Source organism: Rattus norvegicus, chromosome 2 (assembly GCF_021556685.1).
Source record: "Rattus norvegicus strain SHRSP/BbbUtx chromosome 2, alternate assembly SHRSP_T2T, whole genome shotgun sequence".
NCBI lineage: Eukaryota > Metazoa > Chordata > Mammalia > Rodentia > Muridae > Rattus > Rattus norvegicus.
Genome location: NC_141535.1, coordinates 99,590,610 through 99,609,100, shown reverse-complemented (window position 1 = coordinate 99,609,100; position 18,491 = coordinate 99,590,610). Strand labels below are relative to the sequence as shown.

At 35.6% G+C, this 18,491-nt stretch overlaps 1 protein-coding gene across 4 annotated transcripts in view; it reads right to left on the bottom strand.

Annotated features, from left to right (window-relative positions):
• Positions 1-18,042, bottom strand: part of Ythdf3 (YTH N6-methyladenosine RNA binding protein F3) — a 33,316-nt gene extending 15,274 nt beyond the window's left edge. The window contains exons 1-5 of one of the 4 annotated variants that reach the window (XM_087626120.1): positions 17,776-18,021; positions 17,342-17,366; positions 17,103-17,224; positions 14,139-14,284; positions 11,670-11,755 (exon numbers count right to left, since the gene is read on the bottom strand). In XM_087626120.1, coding sequence (XP_087482246.1) covers positions 11,670-11,755; positions 14,139-14,196 — 144 coding nt within the window. In that variant the 5' untranslated portion in view covers positions 14,197-14,284; positions 17,103-17,224; positions 17,342-17,366; positions 17,776-18,021. 4 annotated transcript variants of the gene reach the window in all.
• Between the last annotated feature and the right edge of the window lie 449 nt (positions 18,043-18,491).

Sequence of the window (18,491 nt, the reverse complement as noted above, 5' to 3'; positions counted from 1 at the left end):
TCAGAAAAGTTTGTTTGTATCGGGGGTAATTAAACCACCGGAAATCGTAACTGGTCCAGGTGCTAAGAAGTGACTTGAGTGCTTAGCACTAAATGGGATATATCTCAATCATCCTCTCTTAGGCTCTCCTCAAACGAAGGCAAAGAGTCTAAAAGCCAGAGAGTAGACAATACTGTGAAAATTCTATTTTCTGGACATGGTACAGCTGTTATACCTAGGAACCCTCAGGAACTATGGCTATGTAAACAATACCTATACAAGTCTAGGTCCAAAGCATATTATGGATGGGAAGAGACTACTCATAACCCATAATCCTCAAAAGAGTTGTAGGGAGATAATGACTGCTGGAGTAGAGGAGTGTTCTTTCTACCCAGGCTCATGCAAGCAACTGTTAAAACAGTAGGCTTCCCATATACAAAACTGTGAAAGTAGAGAAGGAGATTGGATTAAGAGGGGAAGGGTAAGAAGATAACAGAGGGAAATATTACAAAAGTACTCTGTGTGTGTGTGTGTGTGTGTGTGTGTGTGTGTGTGTGTGTGTGTGTGTATCGGAGAGAGAGAAAGAGGGGGGGGGAGAGAGAGAGATTGTGAAAGAGTAAATATTTTTTTTTTATTTTGCTGAAGGGTAAGATACTAAAGGAATCCAATTTCTTTTGTGCTATGCACTACATTTTATACTACACACTTAACAACTTTTGTTGTTCTTTTGTTGAAACAAGGTCTTGCCAAACTGGCTTTTAACTCTTGCTCTCAGACTAGTCTCAATACTATTATTTCCTGCCTCCTATACCCCAAGTGCTGAGATAATAGCTATGAACCATCATGCTTTTAACTTTCTAAATCAGAATTATTTTTCACTTTAAAAATAGAAATTTTTAATTACAATAAAATATGTTTGCATTTCAAATAAATAACTATACATTTCAAATTTTCCAAATTCAATATAGCAAGTTCTATTAATGAAAAAAAATCACGCTAAATTGTTACAAGTAAACATGAAAAATACTTTGAAGATTTTCCTGAAAATAAGATTATTTCCCCTTGAAAATGTCTTTGAGGCATATTTTTGCTTCTTAATATGGTCCTCAAGACCCAATACCTAGTCTCAGACCCAGCTCTGCAACAAAATACCTGCTGTCCACCAGGCTAGATCCTACAAATCTTCTCCTTCTAACCTCCCTCCCTGAATTCTTTATCCCACCAACCCTAGCAGGCTCCTCTTGCTAATCCAAAGGCCACTGCTGCCAGGGAAGTAGGTAGGTTGACTATGTATCTTCACCCCTCTTTCTGCCGTCCAGATCTAATCCTCTCAGTCTCATTTTTCAGCTCTGTAGAATAATACTGGCCACAGTCTCCCTTTCTGCACTTACTCCATTGCTAAGTGATCACAAAAGTTCTACTATTCCAAACTCATCCTATTATTTTAGCCTCAACACCAAAAAGTATTCCCTGGCAACACACCAGAACATAGTTTCAGAGAAAATTTCATATCTAAGCAACACACAACCATCACATTTTTCTAAAATCTAGAGAGGAAACAGAAACCAAGACACAAAATACCTACTCAACAAAGATAAAACCAGGTATCGGCACTTAGACCTACTATCATTCTGATCACAGATGCCTAGACACCAAGTGTAAAAACACAGTAACAGCCAGAAAAATGTGTCTCAGCAACCCTACCACAGTAGACCCTAAATATCCCAACAAAGCAGAAACAGCGTATTCGGAGAAACAGAAGGAATACTGCCAAACAAATTTTATGAGGTCAGCTATCTTGATACCCAAACCACATAAACAGCCAACAACAATAAAAAATAAATAAATAAAAATAAAGAGAATTTCCCTTTTAAGCACAGATATTAAGATACTAAATAAAATTACTACTTGCAAATTGAATCTAAGAACAAGGAAAAAGATCATCCACCATGATCAAGAAGGCTTTATTTTGCAGATGCAGGGATAGTATTGTGTATTGAACACAAGAATCAATGTAACCCATCATATAAGCAAACTGAAAAGGCAAAAACCACATGTGATCATCTTTTAATCATTAGCCACAGAAAGGGTCTCTGGCAATATTTAACACCCTTCATAAGTCTTGAAGAGATAAGGTATACAAGGAATATAACAACATAATAAAGGCAGTGTATAGATAAGCCCATAACCAGTATCAACTTAATTGGAGGGAAATTAAGCAATTCCACTAATATTAGGTATAAGACAAGAGTGTCCATTCTCTCCACCCCTATTCAATACAGTACTTGAAAAGTTTTTACTAGAGCAAGGAGAAAACTGGAGGTGATCAAGGAAATACAAACTGGAAAAGAAGGAGGAAAGTAGCTTAATTTGCAGATCATATGGTATTAGAGATAAGTGACACAAAAAAATTCCACTAGGAAATTTCTATAGCCGATAAACATTTTCAAAAAAGTAGTCGGTTATACGATTAACTCAAAAAAAGTCAGTAGCCTACCTATATACAAATGAAAAGCATACTGAAAAAGAAACCAGTGAAATAACACATTTCACAGTAACCTCTAATAATATAAAATACCTTAATGTAACTCTAACAAAACAAGTGAAAGACCTGTATGTCAAAAATTAAGCCTTTGAAGAAAGAAATTAAGGAAGCTATCAAAAGACAAAAAGATCTCCTATGCTCATAGATTGGTAGGATTAACATAGTTTACCAAAAGTAATCTACAGATTGAATGCAGTCCCATCAAAATTCCAACAAAATTCTTCAAATCTTGAAAGGACAATTTTCAGCTTCATATGAAAAAACAACAAACCCAAGAGTGATAAAACAATCATGAACAATCAAAGAACTATTGGAGGTCTCACCATTTCTGATTTCAAGGTGTAGTGCAAAGCTTTGGTAATAAAAACAGCATGGTATTGATTATGGGTTGATCAGTACATTCTAACTGAAGCCCCAGTCACAAATCCACACAGCTACAGACACCTGATTTTTGATAAATAGGCCAGAATACACACTGGAAAAAAATAGTATCTTTGAAAAAATGATGCTGATCAAACTGGATGGCTACATAGAGAAGAATGCAAATACATCCATATTTATTATCTGTACAAAATGTCAATGCAAATGGATCAACAATCTCAACATGATACCAGATATACTAAATATGGAAAAAAAAAAAAGGATGGGTGTGGGAACAGCCGTGAACTCATTGGCATACAGAAAAAGACTTTTTTTTAAACAAAATCCTATTAGCACAGGCACAAAGATCAATAATTAGTAAATGGGGTCATGAAACTGAACAGTTTCTACACAGCAAAAGACACCGTCATTTAGACAAAGTGTCAGCCTACATAATGAGAACATTTTTACCACTTATAGAGGACTAATAACCAAAGTACATTAAAAAAAAAAAGAAAGAAAGGAAAAAGAAAAAAACTCAAGAAACCAGATACAAAACCGAAGTATTCTAAATTTAAAAATGGAAAACAGATCTGAATAGAGAATTCTCAATAGAGACACCTCAAATGGCTAAGAAACACTGAAATGTTCAACATTCTTAGCCATCAGGAAAACATAAATCAAAAACTACTTTGAGATTCCATATTACACCTGTCAGAATGGCTAAGACCTGCAACAAAGAGACCTAACAGTGAGGCTGTAAGGAGAACAGTCCTCCACTGCTGGTGGGAGTCACTAAACTTGTAGTCACTAAAAATTAAACATGACAGTTCCTCAGAAAGTTGGAAACCAATCTAACTCAAGAGCCAACTTGAGCATTACCCAAAAGATAATCTATCCTATCACAAGGACACTTGCTAAATGATGCTCACTGCACTTTTATTAATAATACTCAGAAATTGGAAACAATATAGATGTCCCTCAACAGAATAGATGAATAGATTGTAGTACATTTACACAATGAAGTATAACTCAGCTATTTAAAAGAATGACAACATGAAATTTGCAGGCAAATGGATGGAACTAGAAAAAATTCATTGAGTGAAGTAACCCTGACGGAAAAATCAATATGGTACGTATTGACTTTTATGGAAATATTAGTCATTAAATAAGTATATAATCCATAGACCTAGAGAAGTTAAGGCAGAGAGGCATAAACCCAGAAGTTAGGTATAATAAAAAAGTCCAGGGGCAACACATGGATCTCCCTAGAGGAAGAAATGGATTGTATAGATCCGGCTGGCAGAAGGGGTAGGTGGTAGCTGTAATGAGAAGATCATTTAGGGAGGGGAAAGGGATTATAGGATTGAGGGAAAGAATGTGTGGTGAGGAGGCTAGAACTGAGGGGCATTTGAGGAGGAGTAGGGAAACTTAGTACAGTGGAAACTTCCTAAAATATATGAAGCTGATCCTGAAAAAGTTTCTAAATAGTAAGGGAGACAGTCCCAACTGGCCATCTCTTTCATACAAACCTTCCAATTCCAGGACTGTGTATATCCAATTGAGTTGTTGGCCAAAGGGGTCCCGTTAAAATCCACAAACAACCCAAGCTGTTGCCAAGACAATAGGCTGCTCTCCACCAACTGACAAGGCCCTACTGATGAAGACATCATCAACACAACCCAAAGTTGAGCTAATGTCTACATATAACCTTCTCCAAAATATTCTAGTGTCTTTGGTACATGACAATTTTCTACTACCTACCAAAAGAAAAACATAAACACCAACCCACAAACCTTTTAATCTACATTTGATTCTGCCTGAAAAATATGCTAGGGCAACGACACAATGCTTATAGAAGTAACCAAGCAATATGTGATTACTCCCTAAGATAGAACCCATATCCAACACTGCTTGGGTGACCAAGAACCAAAAACTAGACAGTTCTGAGACCTAGGATAAAATCAAGTACTACTGTTCTAAAAATAATAAAGTAACAAGAAAATAATACTCTGCTAAACTCAGATTTGTGCCTTACTGAGCCATCATCAGGGAAGCTTCCTCCTGAACAAACAGAGATCCACACCAGACATTATGCAGAGAGAAAAAGGAATACACAGCGGTAAATGGACTGTCTCAATCAATTCTCTGCCCTCAGACCTAAGGGAACTGCATGAAAGGAGGTGGAAGGAGTACAAGGAGAGCCAGAGGGGATGGAGGATAGCAGGAGGGTAAGACTGAGCCACGCTTCTATGAACTCACAGGGACTGAAGCAGCAAGCACAGGGCACCACACAGGTCTGCATCAGGTCCTCTTGTATACACAATATAACTAAGTTTATATTTTTATGGGACTTCTGAATGAATGAATGAGTGGGTCTCTATTTCTTGAGACTTCTCTTGAAGCATTTTTCCTTTTATAGGTCTGCCTTGTTTAACATCAATGTGGTGGTTTGGTGGTTTTTATTTTATCTTGTTATGTTTTACTTTGATTAAAAAAATTAAATGTTTAAAAAGTAGGAGATTAATAAAAAGGCAATGTCTTTGAAATAATTCTCCGATTACCTAAATTTAAAAACCAATCTCTTATTGATAAAAATAACGTCTATGATAGATTTTTTCATTCTTTGCTTTATGTTTGACTTCTGATACCCAGAATACAGCTCTAGGATTTGGTAGGCAAAAACCTAGTCATTCAGAATTTCTAACAGGGTTCAGTACCATTAGGGCCGATCCTTTACTTATATAGACAGGTAATAAGCTCCTTAAATTTCTTAGCTCATGTTTGGCTTTGATTCCCCCCCCCCCATCATATTCACAAGACTATTTTGTGGAGAGTCACCACCATCACCAAGATTATATATCAAAATCTGGGGTCATGTGTTCAATGACATAGCACTTACTAGACCATAAGAAACCATAGTAGTAAAGTTCCAGCCCCACAAAAAGAAATGTCAATATAAACATGACTGTAACATCCCACATACTATCTGGAACTAATTTCCAATTCTTTGAAGAACTTATTATTGGGCTGCAGAGATGGCTCAAGAGCACTGACTGCTCTTGCAGGGTCCTTCCTGAATTCAATTCCTAGCAACAATATGGTGGCTCACAACCATGTGTGATAGGACCTGATGCCCTCTTCTGGTGTCTGAAGACAACTACTTATATACATAAACTAATTCAAAAAATAAAAGATATTTACTACTACTGTCTGTTTCTGTCTGTCTCTCTCTCTCTGTCTCTCTGTCTCTCTCTCAAACACACACACACACACACACACACACACACACACACACACACACACGGTGCTTGCTTACAGTGAATTGGAGGAGGTGGGGTGGGGGATAAGACTGACCAACCTTGCCTCAAAATAAAAAACAATGAGAACAAAACGATTAATTAACAGAAGTAGGAAATAGAAGAGGTAAAGGAATGTATGTAAATAGCAAAGTAGAACAGAAAGGAAGTTCCCAGGGAAAGAAGGGGAAAAACAGAACAATGAAGACAAAATATTATGACATGAACATATAAAGGTGCCAATGGTAAATATATTTAATATCTAGTTCATTCCAAAATGGGTAAAAGTTTCTACTGTTCACAGCATAAAAGCCTGTTATGTAGATTGATAGTTTAACTACCCTGATATATATAAAAGCAAACCCATATTGAATATTTGTAAACTATTAACATTATAAATATCTTTAACTCTAAACATTTAATTCATAAAAGAAAAAGAAATTCTAAAACTGACCCTGCATGACAATAAAAAAATTAAATTTAGGAATGAAAATTTGCATGAAAGATGGTCTATGTGAACACTGGCTTTGGTTATATGGGTGCACTCAGATTTTGCACATTCCATATAACTTTTACTTCTAGAAGAAAATTAAAATATTTAAGACTACTTATAACTATGAATGCTGACCCACTTAGGAAAAACTGATCCATGTATGGAGAATTATAAAAGCTCTGCACCATTTTAAAATGAATAAGAAAAGTTTTTTAAATAAGACATAAAATGATAGGTAGAGAAATAGTTGAATCTAAGAAGAGTTGAGGAATAGGCTTGAAAATGACCAAAATATAGCCTCTAATAAAGGTATTTGTTAAGAAGAAAAACATTAAGTAATAAGTATAATAAATGAAATATCAATGGCAGATTCTAAGTATTACATATGTTATTATAACACTTTGTTTTTATATTTGCTATTTTATATAATTTCAAATAGGAAATATGGTATCACATATATTTAGTTGTATTTATTACCAGAACCTAACTCTTTTTGAAATGTAAACTACCAGATGGGATAATCTCAAAACTAGTCCAGATCTTCTATAAAGAAGGTAAGGACTCAATTTCCCTTACATTGCCATTTTCAATGTCCATGATCCTTGGATATGAATTTAATTTCTTTTTGTGTATAGAATAAAGATGACTTGTGCTCTAAATATTGTGAAAATTTGGGAAGGAAATAAAGGTAGTATCATATCCAAGGCCTTATGCATGCTAAGTACACATTAAGAAAACTAAACTATTCTTCAAGCTTGTAAGGAATGTCAAAGCTATTAAACAATTTGGAGGGTTCTCTCCCAGTATAAACATTAACATTCTTTTAAAGAACTATTAAAAGTGCTTCTTTGCAATTTTACAATAATTTATAGTTACTTAATGTTACAGAGGTTAATTTTTTATTAAATATAAGAAAACTCGAACAATTAAAAAAGTCTAACGTTTACTGTTCTCACAGCATATTAACATAGCTCAATTTTGAGTTTTCTCAGTTATAAGATTTTTATTCATATTTATTCGATACTAGATATTAAGTAGTTTTAAAAGATTGATGAAAAGTGTTATTACTCACCAGTAACAGTACTTTTACAACAAGTAAAATGAAAACTACTTCTATTAAGAACCTGAGGTACAGCTGGGCAGAGTGATGCATTCCCTGAATCCCAACACTCCAGAAACAGAGGCAGGTGGTCTTCAAAGCCAGCCCGGTCTACCTACATAAGTTACAGTACAGCCAGACCTACATGGTAGGACCGTCTCAGAAAACAAACTAACCAACCTGAGGTACTTCAAAGATTCCAGACTTCCAAGCCCAGATCGGTGGTATGCATCTATGAACCTAATACACTTGGAAACTGATGGGGTTAATATGGGCTACATACACTACCACACCCAATCTCAAACAAGCACACACAAACCGAAAACTCTCCTTTTTTCTACATCAATGGGTTAGTGACTTTCAGTGTAATAATTATATTTACTTTCTCCTCCTGTTCATCTCAAAAACTGAGCTTTATTGCAAAAACAAAATCAAGGCAATAATTCCAATACCTGGGAGGCTAAGGCAGCAGAGTCTTAAGTTTGAAACCAGTCAGGGTTATACAATGAGACTGTCAAACAGAAGCATAAAAAATGTAATGAAAACTGTTGAATAAAAAATCTGTATGTTTCATCAACTGTTATTCTTTGTTACTTAATTCTACCAAATAGCCTAACACATTCATGCACTTAGCATCTATTTCATGAATCCTTCATCCTTCCCAGGGATGCCCGACAGGGAATCAGAAAGATAAAGAATTCATTCCTTATACTGGGACATTCTACAATCCTCCAGCAAAAACTGACCCTCAACTTAAATGGTGTTATATTCATGTATAAAAAGAAAAACATGTTAGCAAAGAGTTAACTTCATGGGGTGATGAGTCGACGCTTTACATAAGAAAAAAAAGTATGATACAAAGATTAAGGTGATTTTTTTTAAAAAGTAACTGAGAAAACCTTTATATTCTCAGAAATTAATGGTCAATTCTTTTTTCCCCAAGGACGGGCAATGCTGACTAAAGATGAGATAAAGTATGCAAACCATTTTAAATGCTCTCATATGACAAATGTATCCACTTCTCTGGAACTATGGTAGTGGTTTTATGTGTGCTTACTTTTTGTTTTGATTTTTGTGATAAACAGTCTTGCTATCTCAATTGTATCCCACTCTGGCCTTAAATTTGACATCCTCTTGCCTCTACCTAAGTGCTGGGATCACACCACCATGTCTGGCAGGTAATTTTTTTTATTAGTATTGAGAACTACACAATCAGATTTGGATTTTAAGACTATGGACTAGCAGTTACTGTAATATCAGTGGAAAAAAATCACATTAATAGATAAGAGTTAAAAGTACAGAGCATGTGATGCCAAAACTGGATAAAACTTAAATACAATTATTTTCCCAAGCCTCCACAGGGAGAGCATAGTGCCTGCTTTAGTGAGCTTGGATTCCAGGTGGTTTGTGTTGTGTACATACCCGTCTTCTGATAATGTACTTTTGCCTATTAGTACTATGCATATAATCCTCTCTGATCAGTGTACTAGCGAACTCTGGAGCTCACTCACATAGGCCTACATGAAGACAACATCTCTGGACAAGTGGATAAGTTTTTACTCTTCTAACGACAATCAAACTTTGCAAAATTTCTGTTCAAAAGTAGTCTCAGAACATTCTAATCTGGGGATTGGAGGGCAGATCCAGCCAGGGATGGTTCTGGGTTTTATGAACAATGAAACAAACTGTATCCTTTTAGTTATTTATCACTTTAGTCCTATACACATTCAGAGAAAGAGAAAGAGAATAAAGATTTAGATGAGTAAAAGATGCATTATGGAAAGGAATACACACAACAGAAAAAAATGACTGTCTGAGCTAATCTATCAATTAAAATAGAGAACCATGCAAACTAAATGGTAATTCCTTTCTTTCTTTAGAGTTTATAAAGAGAAAACCCAAACAGCAACCTGAGACCTTGAATATTTCCACTCATGTAGCTGGCTGCACCCTTGCATATACGCTCAACTTTTCTATTGCTTTGGTTTAAATAAAACTTTCTTGCTATTTTGCAAATTTCAATTCTGTGAATATGTGGATAAGTGGCCAAGAATCTGGAAACAGAATGCCACTTCTGACCAATACTGACTACAGGTAACATCAGTATTCCAATTTCCTCTTTAAATGTATTTGTAAGTTAAATGGCATATTTAATGAAAAGTTGACTGAGAAATAAAACCTGAACTCAATCACCACCTTATTCAGAAGATCTACAGGAAATCAGTGATCTCTTTCCTTCCTCTTTTAAATATAAAACACTGTAAAATGGAAAAAGTATGCTACCATAAGTAAGGCCAACAACTTATTTTTAACACAACCCTAGGGTAAGCTGATATGAATTAGATCCAAATGTACAAAACAATTTAAATCAGTTAAAAGTATTAAAACACCTTTTCCACAAAATGATTCATCTTCATCATTTTACTTTTTAATATTAGCTGAAGAGATTAATTTTAAAAGTTCATTTATGGAACTAGAGAGCTGGCCCAGTAGTTAAGAGCTCTTAACTACTCTTGTGGAAAACCCAAATTCTGTTCCCAGACCCCCAGGGTGGGCCACTCACAACTTTTAATTCCCAGGTCACATACATGTACAGCATATACTAATACACATACACATAAAAATAAATCTTTAAAAGAACCTAATAATTTATCTAGTTTAATTTTAACTGAATATTTCGAGCAGCAGGCAAGGAACTAATCATTAAGTGAATACTTACACAACTTCAAAGTTTGTCTATCATGATTATTTGACATATTCCAGAAATAAACTTAATTTCCACTAAACTGATACTCTTGAATTACTTCAGTTTTATAGTTCAGCTAAGAAATTCTGAATTACTTAAAATCATAGATAACTTACCTTTCAGATTTCAGATAATTTTATACTTTTTTTCTATACAACAAACCTAATTTTCAACATTCTATTCTGTTGTTGCTCTTAAAATACATGCCTTGTTGGAGGCCATCATTTTTGGTACTATGGAAAGACGACTGCTGACATCTTTTCTAGTGGTAGCAGGGACAAGGATAATACCCTTTCTGCCCAGCATTCACAAATTCAACCATTTGTTTTCATCCCTCCTCATGTATTTATGCCTCACCAATGCATGCTCGGAATGCAACCCAGCACAGAAAAGAACACTGATAAAAAGACATGCCCAAGAGGTAGACGAGAGCAAGCAAAGCCATCACTTCTCTAAGATACAAATCAAACCTATATTCCTCAAAACAGAAAAATTTCTGTTCAAATTTTTTAATTCCATTGCATATGGAAACAATGAGTGCCCTTTCCTCTCATTGTTTCCTTTTAAAATTCTAACGTTTCTGAGTCCATGTTTCATATATCTTTTTACAAGTGACAAAAACGACAATAGAAACTTCATTCTAGAATATTGTAATGAAGTAGTGAGGGCTGAAATTATATTTTCAAAATTTGATTCTAGCAGTTACACAAAATTGACAATAAACATGACAGCAAAAATTATATCTAAATATTAACATCTTACTGTTTCTTAACACTTATTACCTTAATAAACAAATGCTACTAGAGGCTAGGCATGTAGCCCAGTTGTGGCACACAACAGCATGTACAATATCATAGGTTCAAATGCCAGAATTGAGATGTTAAACTACCTTAATATTCAACAAGTCTAAGCATAATATACAGAAATACTAATCTTTAAATATTTTAGAACCCAATTCAGTTATCTACCATCTCTAAAGTAGTCTCTAATGTCATAAACCTGCAAGTATTATTCACCATATGTAAGTACACTAAACTAATTTATTCACAGTATTTTATCTTCTTATTCAATTAGATGTTTACTTGGAAAATTCAGTTAAAATTCAAATAAGTTTAACTCCCTAAAATCTGATTCTGCAGACAACTTACCTGATTTGTCTGGCTACTTAAGTATGGCTCAAAATCATCATCATTTACAGCATCTTTTTGATGAATCGAACCATTTTGTACTGAAACTAAGAAAACATATTTGTATTAGAAGTGTTGCAATTATCCTTATGAAATTCACAGAACAGTTTAACATTTGATAAAATTTTCAGGCCAACTCAGGAAAAAATAATCCTGAGTTCCTTCATGTTTGGTTTAAGAGCAATCTTAAGGATAACCTATAGAGAAAAAAAATATAGATAGACAGATAGATAGATAGATATGTATAATGTGTGCCACAGAAAACTTAGAAATTCCATGGTCCATACACTCAACACTATAAAAGCTGTATGTAGAAACTCCCACTTACTAAAATCTTAAATATCCCAATTTCAACAGTGTAGTGAGCAAAGTAACATAAAAATATTGAAAAGGGCTCAGGGGTCCCTAAAAATGTTTGATTCTAAAATAACTGCGTAATGCTGTAAACAATACATTTGAGTATGTCACCATACTTTATAAGTCTATTAATCTGATGTTAAGAATTTATTTCTTCTGTAACCTTGAATTCTCAATCCTACTTTACCTTGTAATGGAAATACAACACCAGGTCCAACCTTCAAGTAACTATTTGTGACTTAAAAGTTTCAGTATGAAAAATCTACAAAGGGCTGGGTATGATGCCCCATTGAGTTTATCACAGCACTTGAGAGACAGATGCAAAAGGATCACAATGTCAAAACCAGTATGGACAACACAAACAGTTACCTAGCAGTTATGTAGCAAGATGCTGTGATTAAAAAAGTAAAATAAAAAAACCCTTATGTTGTTCTGGTTTGTTTTTCTGACAGTCCTGGAAGTACAAATCCAGGTTCCTGTGTATACTACAGAAGCACTCAAATTAAAATCTGTAAAGCTTTTGATTCTCTAATACACATGTGTGCCCACACCTTGATTCTCAAAGGCTTAGAATCACTGGTGAAGTGTGTGTTTAGCATGCACTGAGGTTTTGAGTTCAAATTCAAACATCAATAAATAAGACTTTCACATAAAAGTAAAACTACAATTAGGACACCAGAGATGATGATGATGATTACTCATGAAACACATGAGAAAATAAATTACAAGATAAATTAGAATATCACACTAGCTAAAAAATTATCTCATAAACACTGTAAAATATGTAATATTTAGATTCAAGAAAAAATTAAAAAATACATGTGTACACTGTCTCAGTCCTGACTGAGTGCAGCATATAAAAACACCTCCTGTATTTTAATTTCAGGTCTACTACCAAGGAGGTAGGTCATCTCCAGTAGCAATCTAAGCTCACTAATCTATTGATGATTATTTATGTTATTCAGTGTCTATTGCATCTCATCTTGGTATTAAATGGACATGTTCAATAATCTTTATAATGCTAAATATTACAATATCCCAAATAAAACTAAAAATTATACTGAACTAGAAAAACAAAGGTTAGAAAAATAATAGTTGATATGCTATCAATATGAAACTGTTACTGAAACATGAAGTGAAATAAGCGATTTGTGAAGAATGTCAATCTTAGAACCACTTACTGCTCAAAACTAAAATGTCACAAAGTATTGCCAACTAATATGGGGCTAAGTTTATCAGAACATGAACTCTTAATTTTGCCCTAAGTGTACATCACCTAAAATCTAATATTGTTAGTAAGCAGTGACTTATAAGCAAAGAACTGTAAAAATCTCTTAGTTCTTTGCCATCCAGTAAGTATCAGAGATGGCTCAACAGTAAAGCTACTCTGAACATGAAACCTTCATATCTGACATCTATGATAAAATAACCATCAAAAGTGACCCAAAAATAAATGGATTCTGATTCTACTAACAAGACTTAATTGTATTATCAGACTTCATCAAGGCTAGACTTGAGTTAAATATGTCCCCAGATTAAAATATGTAAGTTACTATAAAAAAATTAAAAGCAGGTTGTCACAGGATATATCCAACATCATCTGAGCACTGAGGTAACCACAGCAGTCCCAGCAATTTGACTGAACCTTCTCTTCTCATTGGTTTGACTATTCTTTCATCAACAATGGCAGTGCAGGCACAGTCTTTTACTTTTTGTGGGTAGGGGGAGTTTCCTACTACTGGACTGCTAAACTAATATGCAGACTAGTCAGTGTTTAAAACAGCCCATCCTTTCTATTACTTGTGTCAATTAGTTCTTGGTTATCTAGCCTATACTGCCAATATAATCAAAAAAACTATCCATTTAAAGGCTCCTAATAAGATATTAACTAGCCCTTTAATTTCAGAAGCATGCTTTTCTTAAAACAACTGTTTTATAAGAATTTAGTTGTTGAACATTGTTTAATGACAATCTAATGTCTCAGAGACTGAAAGTCAGTGAACAGTAATAAAATCTAACCCACATCTATATTGTGTAAAAGTTCTTCAGGGGAAAAAAGAACAGATGACTTACATGATTCTTCGCCTGTTTCCTCTGCCCTATGAAGCAAAGTCAAATCAAGATAGAACATGGGCCTTAGAAGCCAGGTGGTTCTCTGCTCTGGTCCTGACTACATCAAGTTAGGAAAGTCAACAGATGTGTGCATCATGTTTTCCCACCTACAAAAACAGCGACAATACCATATACCCTCTATCTCCTTACAGGAATGTTGTGAGGATTAATAATAATATGAAGCCAAAATAATGAAAGTATGGTGCTTTGAAATCATTTCTTGGGGGGACAGAGAGGAGATACAACATTTTGCCAAACATACTACCTTTCTGAAACATTCAAACAAACAACTTCCACCTAATTCTTTTAAACTCCAGTTGTAGAAAAGGTGTGTGTCCCTCCTACAGAAAGAAAAAGGAGGAGAAAGGAAACTGCATCTATGTGTTGCTTACTTACATAAACTTAGAGGACAAAAGAAAGGACAGAGGGAAGCCCAAGAGAACATCTGACATACAAATGAAGACACAGCAAAAGTTCTTGTTAACAAAGAAAATTATCAACCAACAAATAATTATCCTTATTTATTCTACCCATTCTTACTTATTAATTTTAACCAATATCCTTTCATACTATCTGGCCAAGAAAAATAAGCACTTGTGACATTTCACATAAGAAAAATATTTGGTCAAAAAACCCAAAAAATCAAGAATTAAATATGTAAAAAATGTATACCAAAAGTCAAGAATTATACTTCAGAAGCATTTTTGCATTCACAAATAAACTGACGGAACTCCTTTTCATTCCTTTATTGTAATAAGGCTGAGGAATATGCTTGAAAATATTTTGCAGAAAAATAGACAATAAAGCAGGGTGTTAGGCTAACAATGTCAACCAGTAATTCAGAAAACAGGGCATGTCAGAAGTCATATTAAGTCAACTAGTTTCAAAATTTTAACTCATATCAATTTCTTAGGAACATTAAGCTCTTAAGCTCTAAATTCAAAATTACAAATCTTATCTTTTTGTAAAGCAAAAAGAAAAAAATACCCTATATTTTCTGCCTGATATCAGTATACAGACTCACAATAACATAATTTCACTAACTTAAAATTAAGTAAACTAAGGCAGAAGTTTTTCAAAAACACACAAAAGTTCCTAACAGCCACTTGCTAGTAGCTGTGACTTGGCTTGTAATGTATGTGTAAGGTTATTATGGTTTCTATCATTTTAAGCCAAAAGTAGCTTTCCTTCTCCTCCTCACAAGAGGATAAGAAATAATTGAAAAAACAGCAACTAGAGCAAAAAGCTATTGCAATTATAATAATCCCTCTATTATCAAAATTTAGTTATTTTGTTTACAAAAGAGAAACTGTAACAAAAATGTATAACAGACTTAGTAAATCAGTAGCTCCATATGGTACTGGAACCCAGGACTACAAAACAAAATCCCAGTCTATAATCTTCATTCTAGGATAAAATTATTAAAAAGTTATAAAATAAAGGAAAATTTGCAGGAAAAAAACTATTCAAAAAATAACTTGTGTGGGTATCTAAAACAACAGAAGCGATACTAACAATCTAAAATTCTCACCTGTAAAATTTAAGCAGAGAGTGATGCAATCTATAGCTAGCTAGTCTCTATCAGCTGATTTATAAGTATATCAGCAGACAGATCAATAAGTCATACCAAAATGAAGTGAGTCTCAAGGAACCAAAAGTGTGGTAATACAGAACTACAGAACTAGTTTATAATACCCAATCTGGATGATCTACTTTGTTTTATCAAAAAAAAAAAAAAAAACAAAAACAAAAAACAAAAAACAAAAAAAAAAACAACTTCATAGCCGTCACTTACCTTAAAACAGGTAACATAAAATACTTAGCATTTCAAACAGCCTTGCAAAGTGCCATAGTTCTAGAATAAAATAGTTTATACTAGGCAATAATGACCAGAAATTTTAGATGATCTCAGATTAGCCAAAAAAGGAAAAGAAAAAAAATTCCTCTTAAACTTACAAATGTTTAATAACTAATTTTAAATTAACCTGTAATTCTGAAGTTTACAGTTATAACTAAAATAAACGAATTCTATGAATTAAAAATTCCTAAATGTTCACATGCTAAAACGCTAATTAAAATAAAGTTTATTAGCTAACACACTACAATGTATTTAGTATATATATAAATTCTTATATAAAATGTAGTGTTTCAAGAAGAAAGTTATTCTGGGTAGAGCACTATTATTTCTAATTAACTGCCCTTGCCACGTAGAAACCTTGAAAAAAATATTAAAAGCATCAGTAGAAACATGAAACCTACACCAAAAGGGCTATTAAGATCTTATTTTTTAAGTAGTACTTGATTACTGGGGAAAGAAAAAAAAACCCAAACAAACAAAAAACAAACAAAAAAAGGAAGGGTAACTGTATTTAGTGTCATTTCCCGCACTAGAAAAAACGTTAACAAATATATAGCTCATTGTAATGTTCTTTAATTGGCACCACCTCAAGAAAGGAGTTATTGTTCTACACTAATCACATGTTAATGTCATGTTTCAGTCAGCTGACAACTTTGTTCCACAAGCAAAAATACAAAAAACTACATTTATGTTTTAGCTGCCTTACTTTTAATGGTGGTTTTTAAATAGCAAATCATATAATACTAGCAATAACTGCACAAAAAATTTCCTTCTCAGGCTTTTGTAAGTAACCAGATTGAGACACACCTTCCAATCAGAGCCATCCACTAAGTTACATACTTGTTACAAGTTCTATACTGTTGTTGCCTCCTTGAAAGCAACTTCTATGGAATCTGTGATTAAGGGCGTGATTTTCACCAATGTGACATAGAACGCCATGTGATCTGCCAAGTTCAAATATAATCCAGACACTTTAAAAACTTATCTAACTGTACACAAATGTAGAAAAAAGTATGACCTAAGTTATGTAACAAACATAAAATGGTAAACTGAAGAAGTAACATTACGTTCACTGAAATACAACCAAGACAGCTGTTTCTTCCTTAGTACTTCGGGTTCTACAAACGTAGCTTCGAACACAGGAACTATGCAAATGTTGGCTGTTAGGTGCGATGGATGTTTTTCTAACCTTTATATTTAGAAAGAAATGCAAAAACAAGAAAGAAACTGCTTACAGTTTAAAAATATCATTAAGGGAACTACTAATGGGTAAAAACAAAAACAAAAACAAACAAAAAAAACTCACCTTTATTTCCTTGCCCTTTAGGTCTCTGAAGCAAGACGAAAAGATGTGGTAAAGAGGGGGAGGGGGAAGAAAAGTATGTTAAACAGAGACATTATTGGAAACAAGTTATTCAGAACAATCCGCGTAGGTGTGAACCCCACTAGATCCTCCGCAACCGCTCCGCCCGGCCGCCTCCCACTGCCCCTCCGCATCGCCTCCAGCACCCGCCGGCTCCTAGCCCCGCGGCGGCCGCCGGGACATCCGGCCCTCAGTGGTCACGGGCGCCTGCCACAGGCACAGAGACGCCCGCGCTCAGGCCGGCCTGGGCGGCAGCCCGGACAACCAGCACCCACGGCGCCGTTATGGAGCTAGCGGCCGCTAGAGGAGCCGCGCCGCACGCGAGGGTGGAGCTCTGCGGCTCCGGCCTTCGCCGAGCCGGGGCCCTGCTCCCTCACCTGATCCACGCTAGTGGCTGACATTCTTCACCGTAACCCGAGAGGAACCGCCGCCGCCTGGGCCTCTCCGAGAGCACTCACAGCAGTCGACTGTCGCCCTCGCGAAGCTCTGCCTTTGCCGCTGCCGCTCTTGTAGGCTCCAGGAAGCGGGCTCGCGCTCGGGAGTCGCGGAAGGGGCCCGAGCTCGCCGCCTGCACACTGCTCGTCCCCGCTCGTCCTCCGATCCTCGGGCCCACAATGGCGGACAAGCTCCAGAGCCCCACTTCCGCTCCGGGCCGCCCTGACCTTCCGCTATCCAGTCTGACGTCCACACACACCTCGCAGTTCCTCCCCCACTCCCGCCACAGGCTCGGGCTCCGCCTCCGCATTGCACGTCACCAGAGACTGAAGGGGGTAGAGACGAGAAGGCGAAGCTGTACTTTAGACGCATGCGCGGGACGATCAGGCCTTGCTGGCTTTGAAGCTACAGAGGGATTCTGGCAGGGCAAGGGGACTCAGCCACCATTGCGCGCTGTGGCAGCAAAGCCTGTGTGGTGTGCAGGAGCACGCTCTCAGTTGCTGCTTTCTACCTCTCTGCTGGGGTTGGTTTGGTTTTTATTAAATAAAATAGCAGTCGGGGAAACAGTTGCAAGACTGCTGCCCCTTTGAAAAAAGAAAATAATGTTAAAATGTCACTAGAAACTACTAATGTTACTTTCTTACCTGTTGGCAAAAAC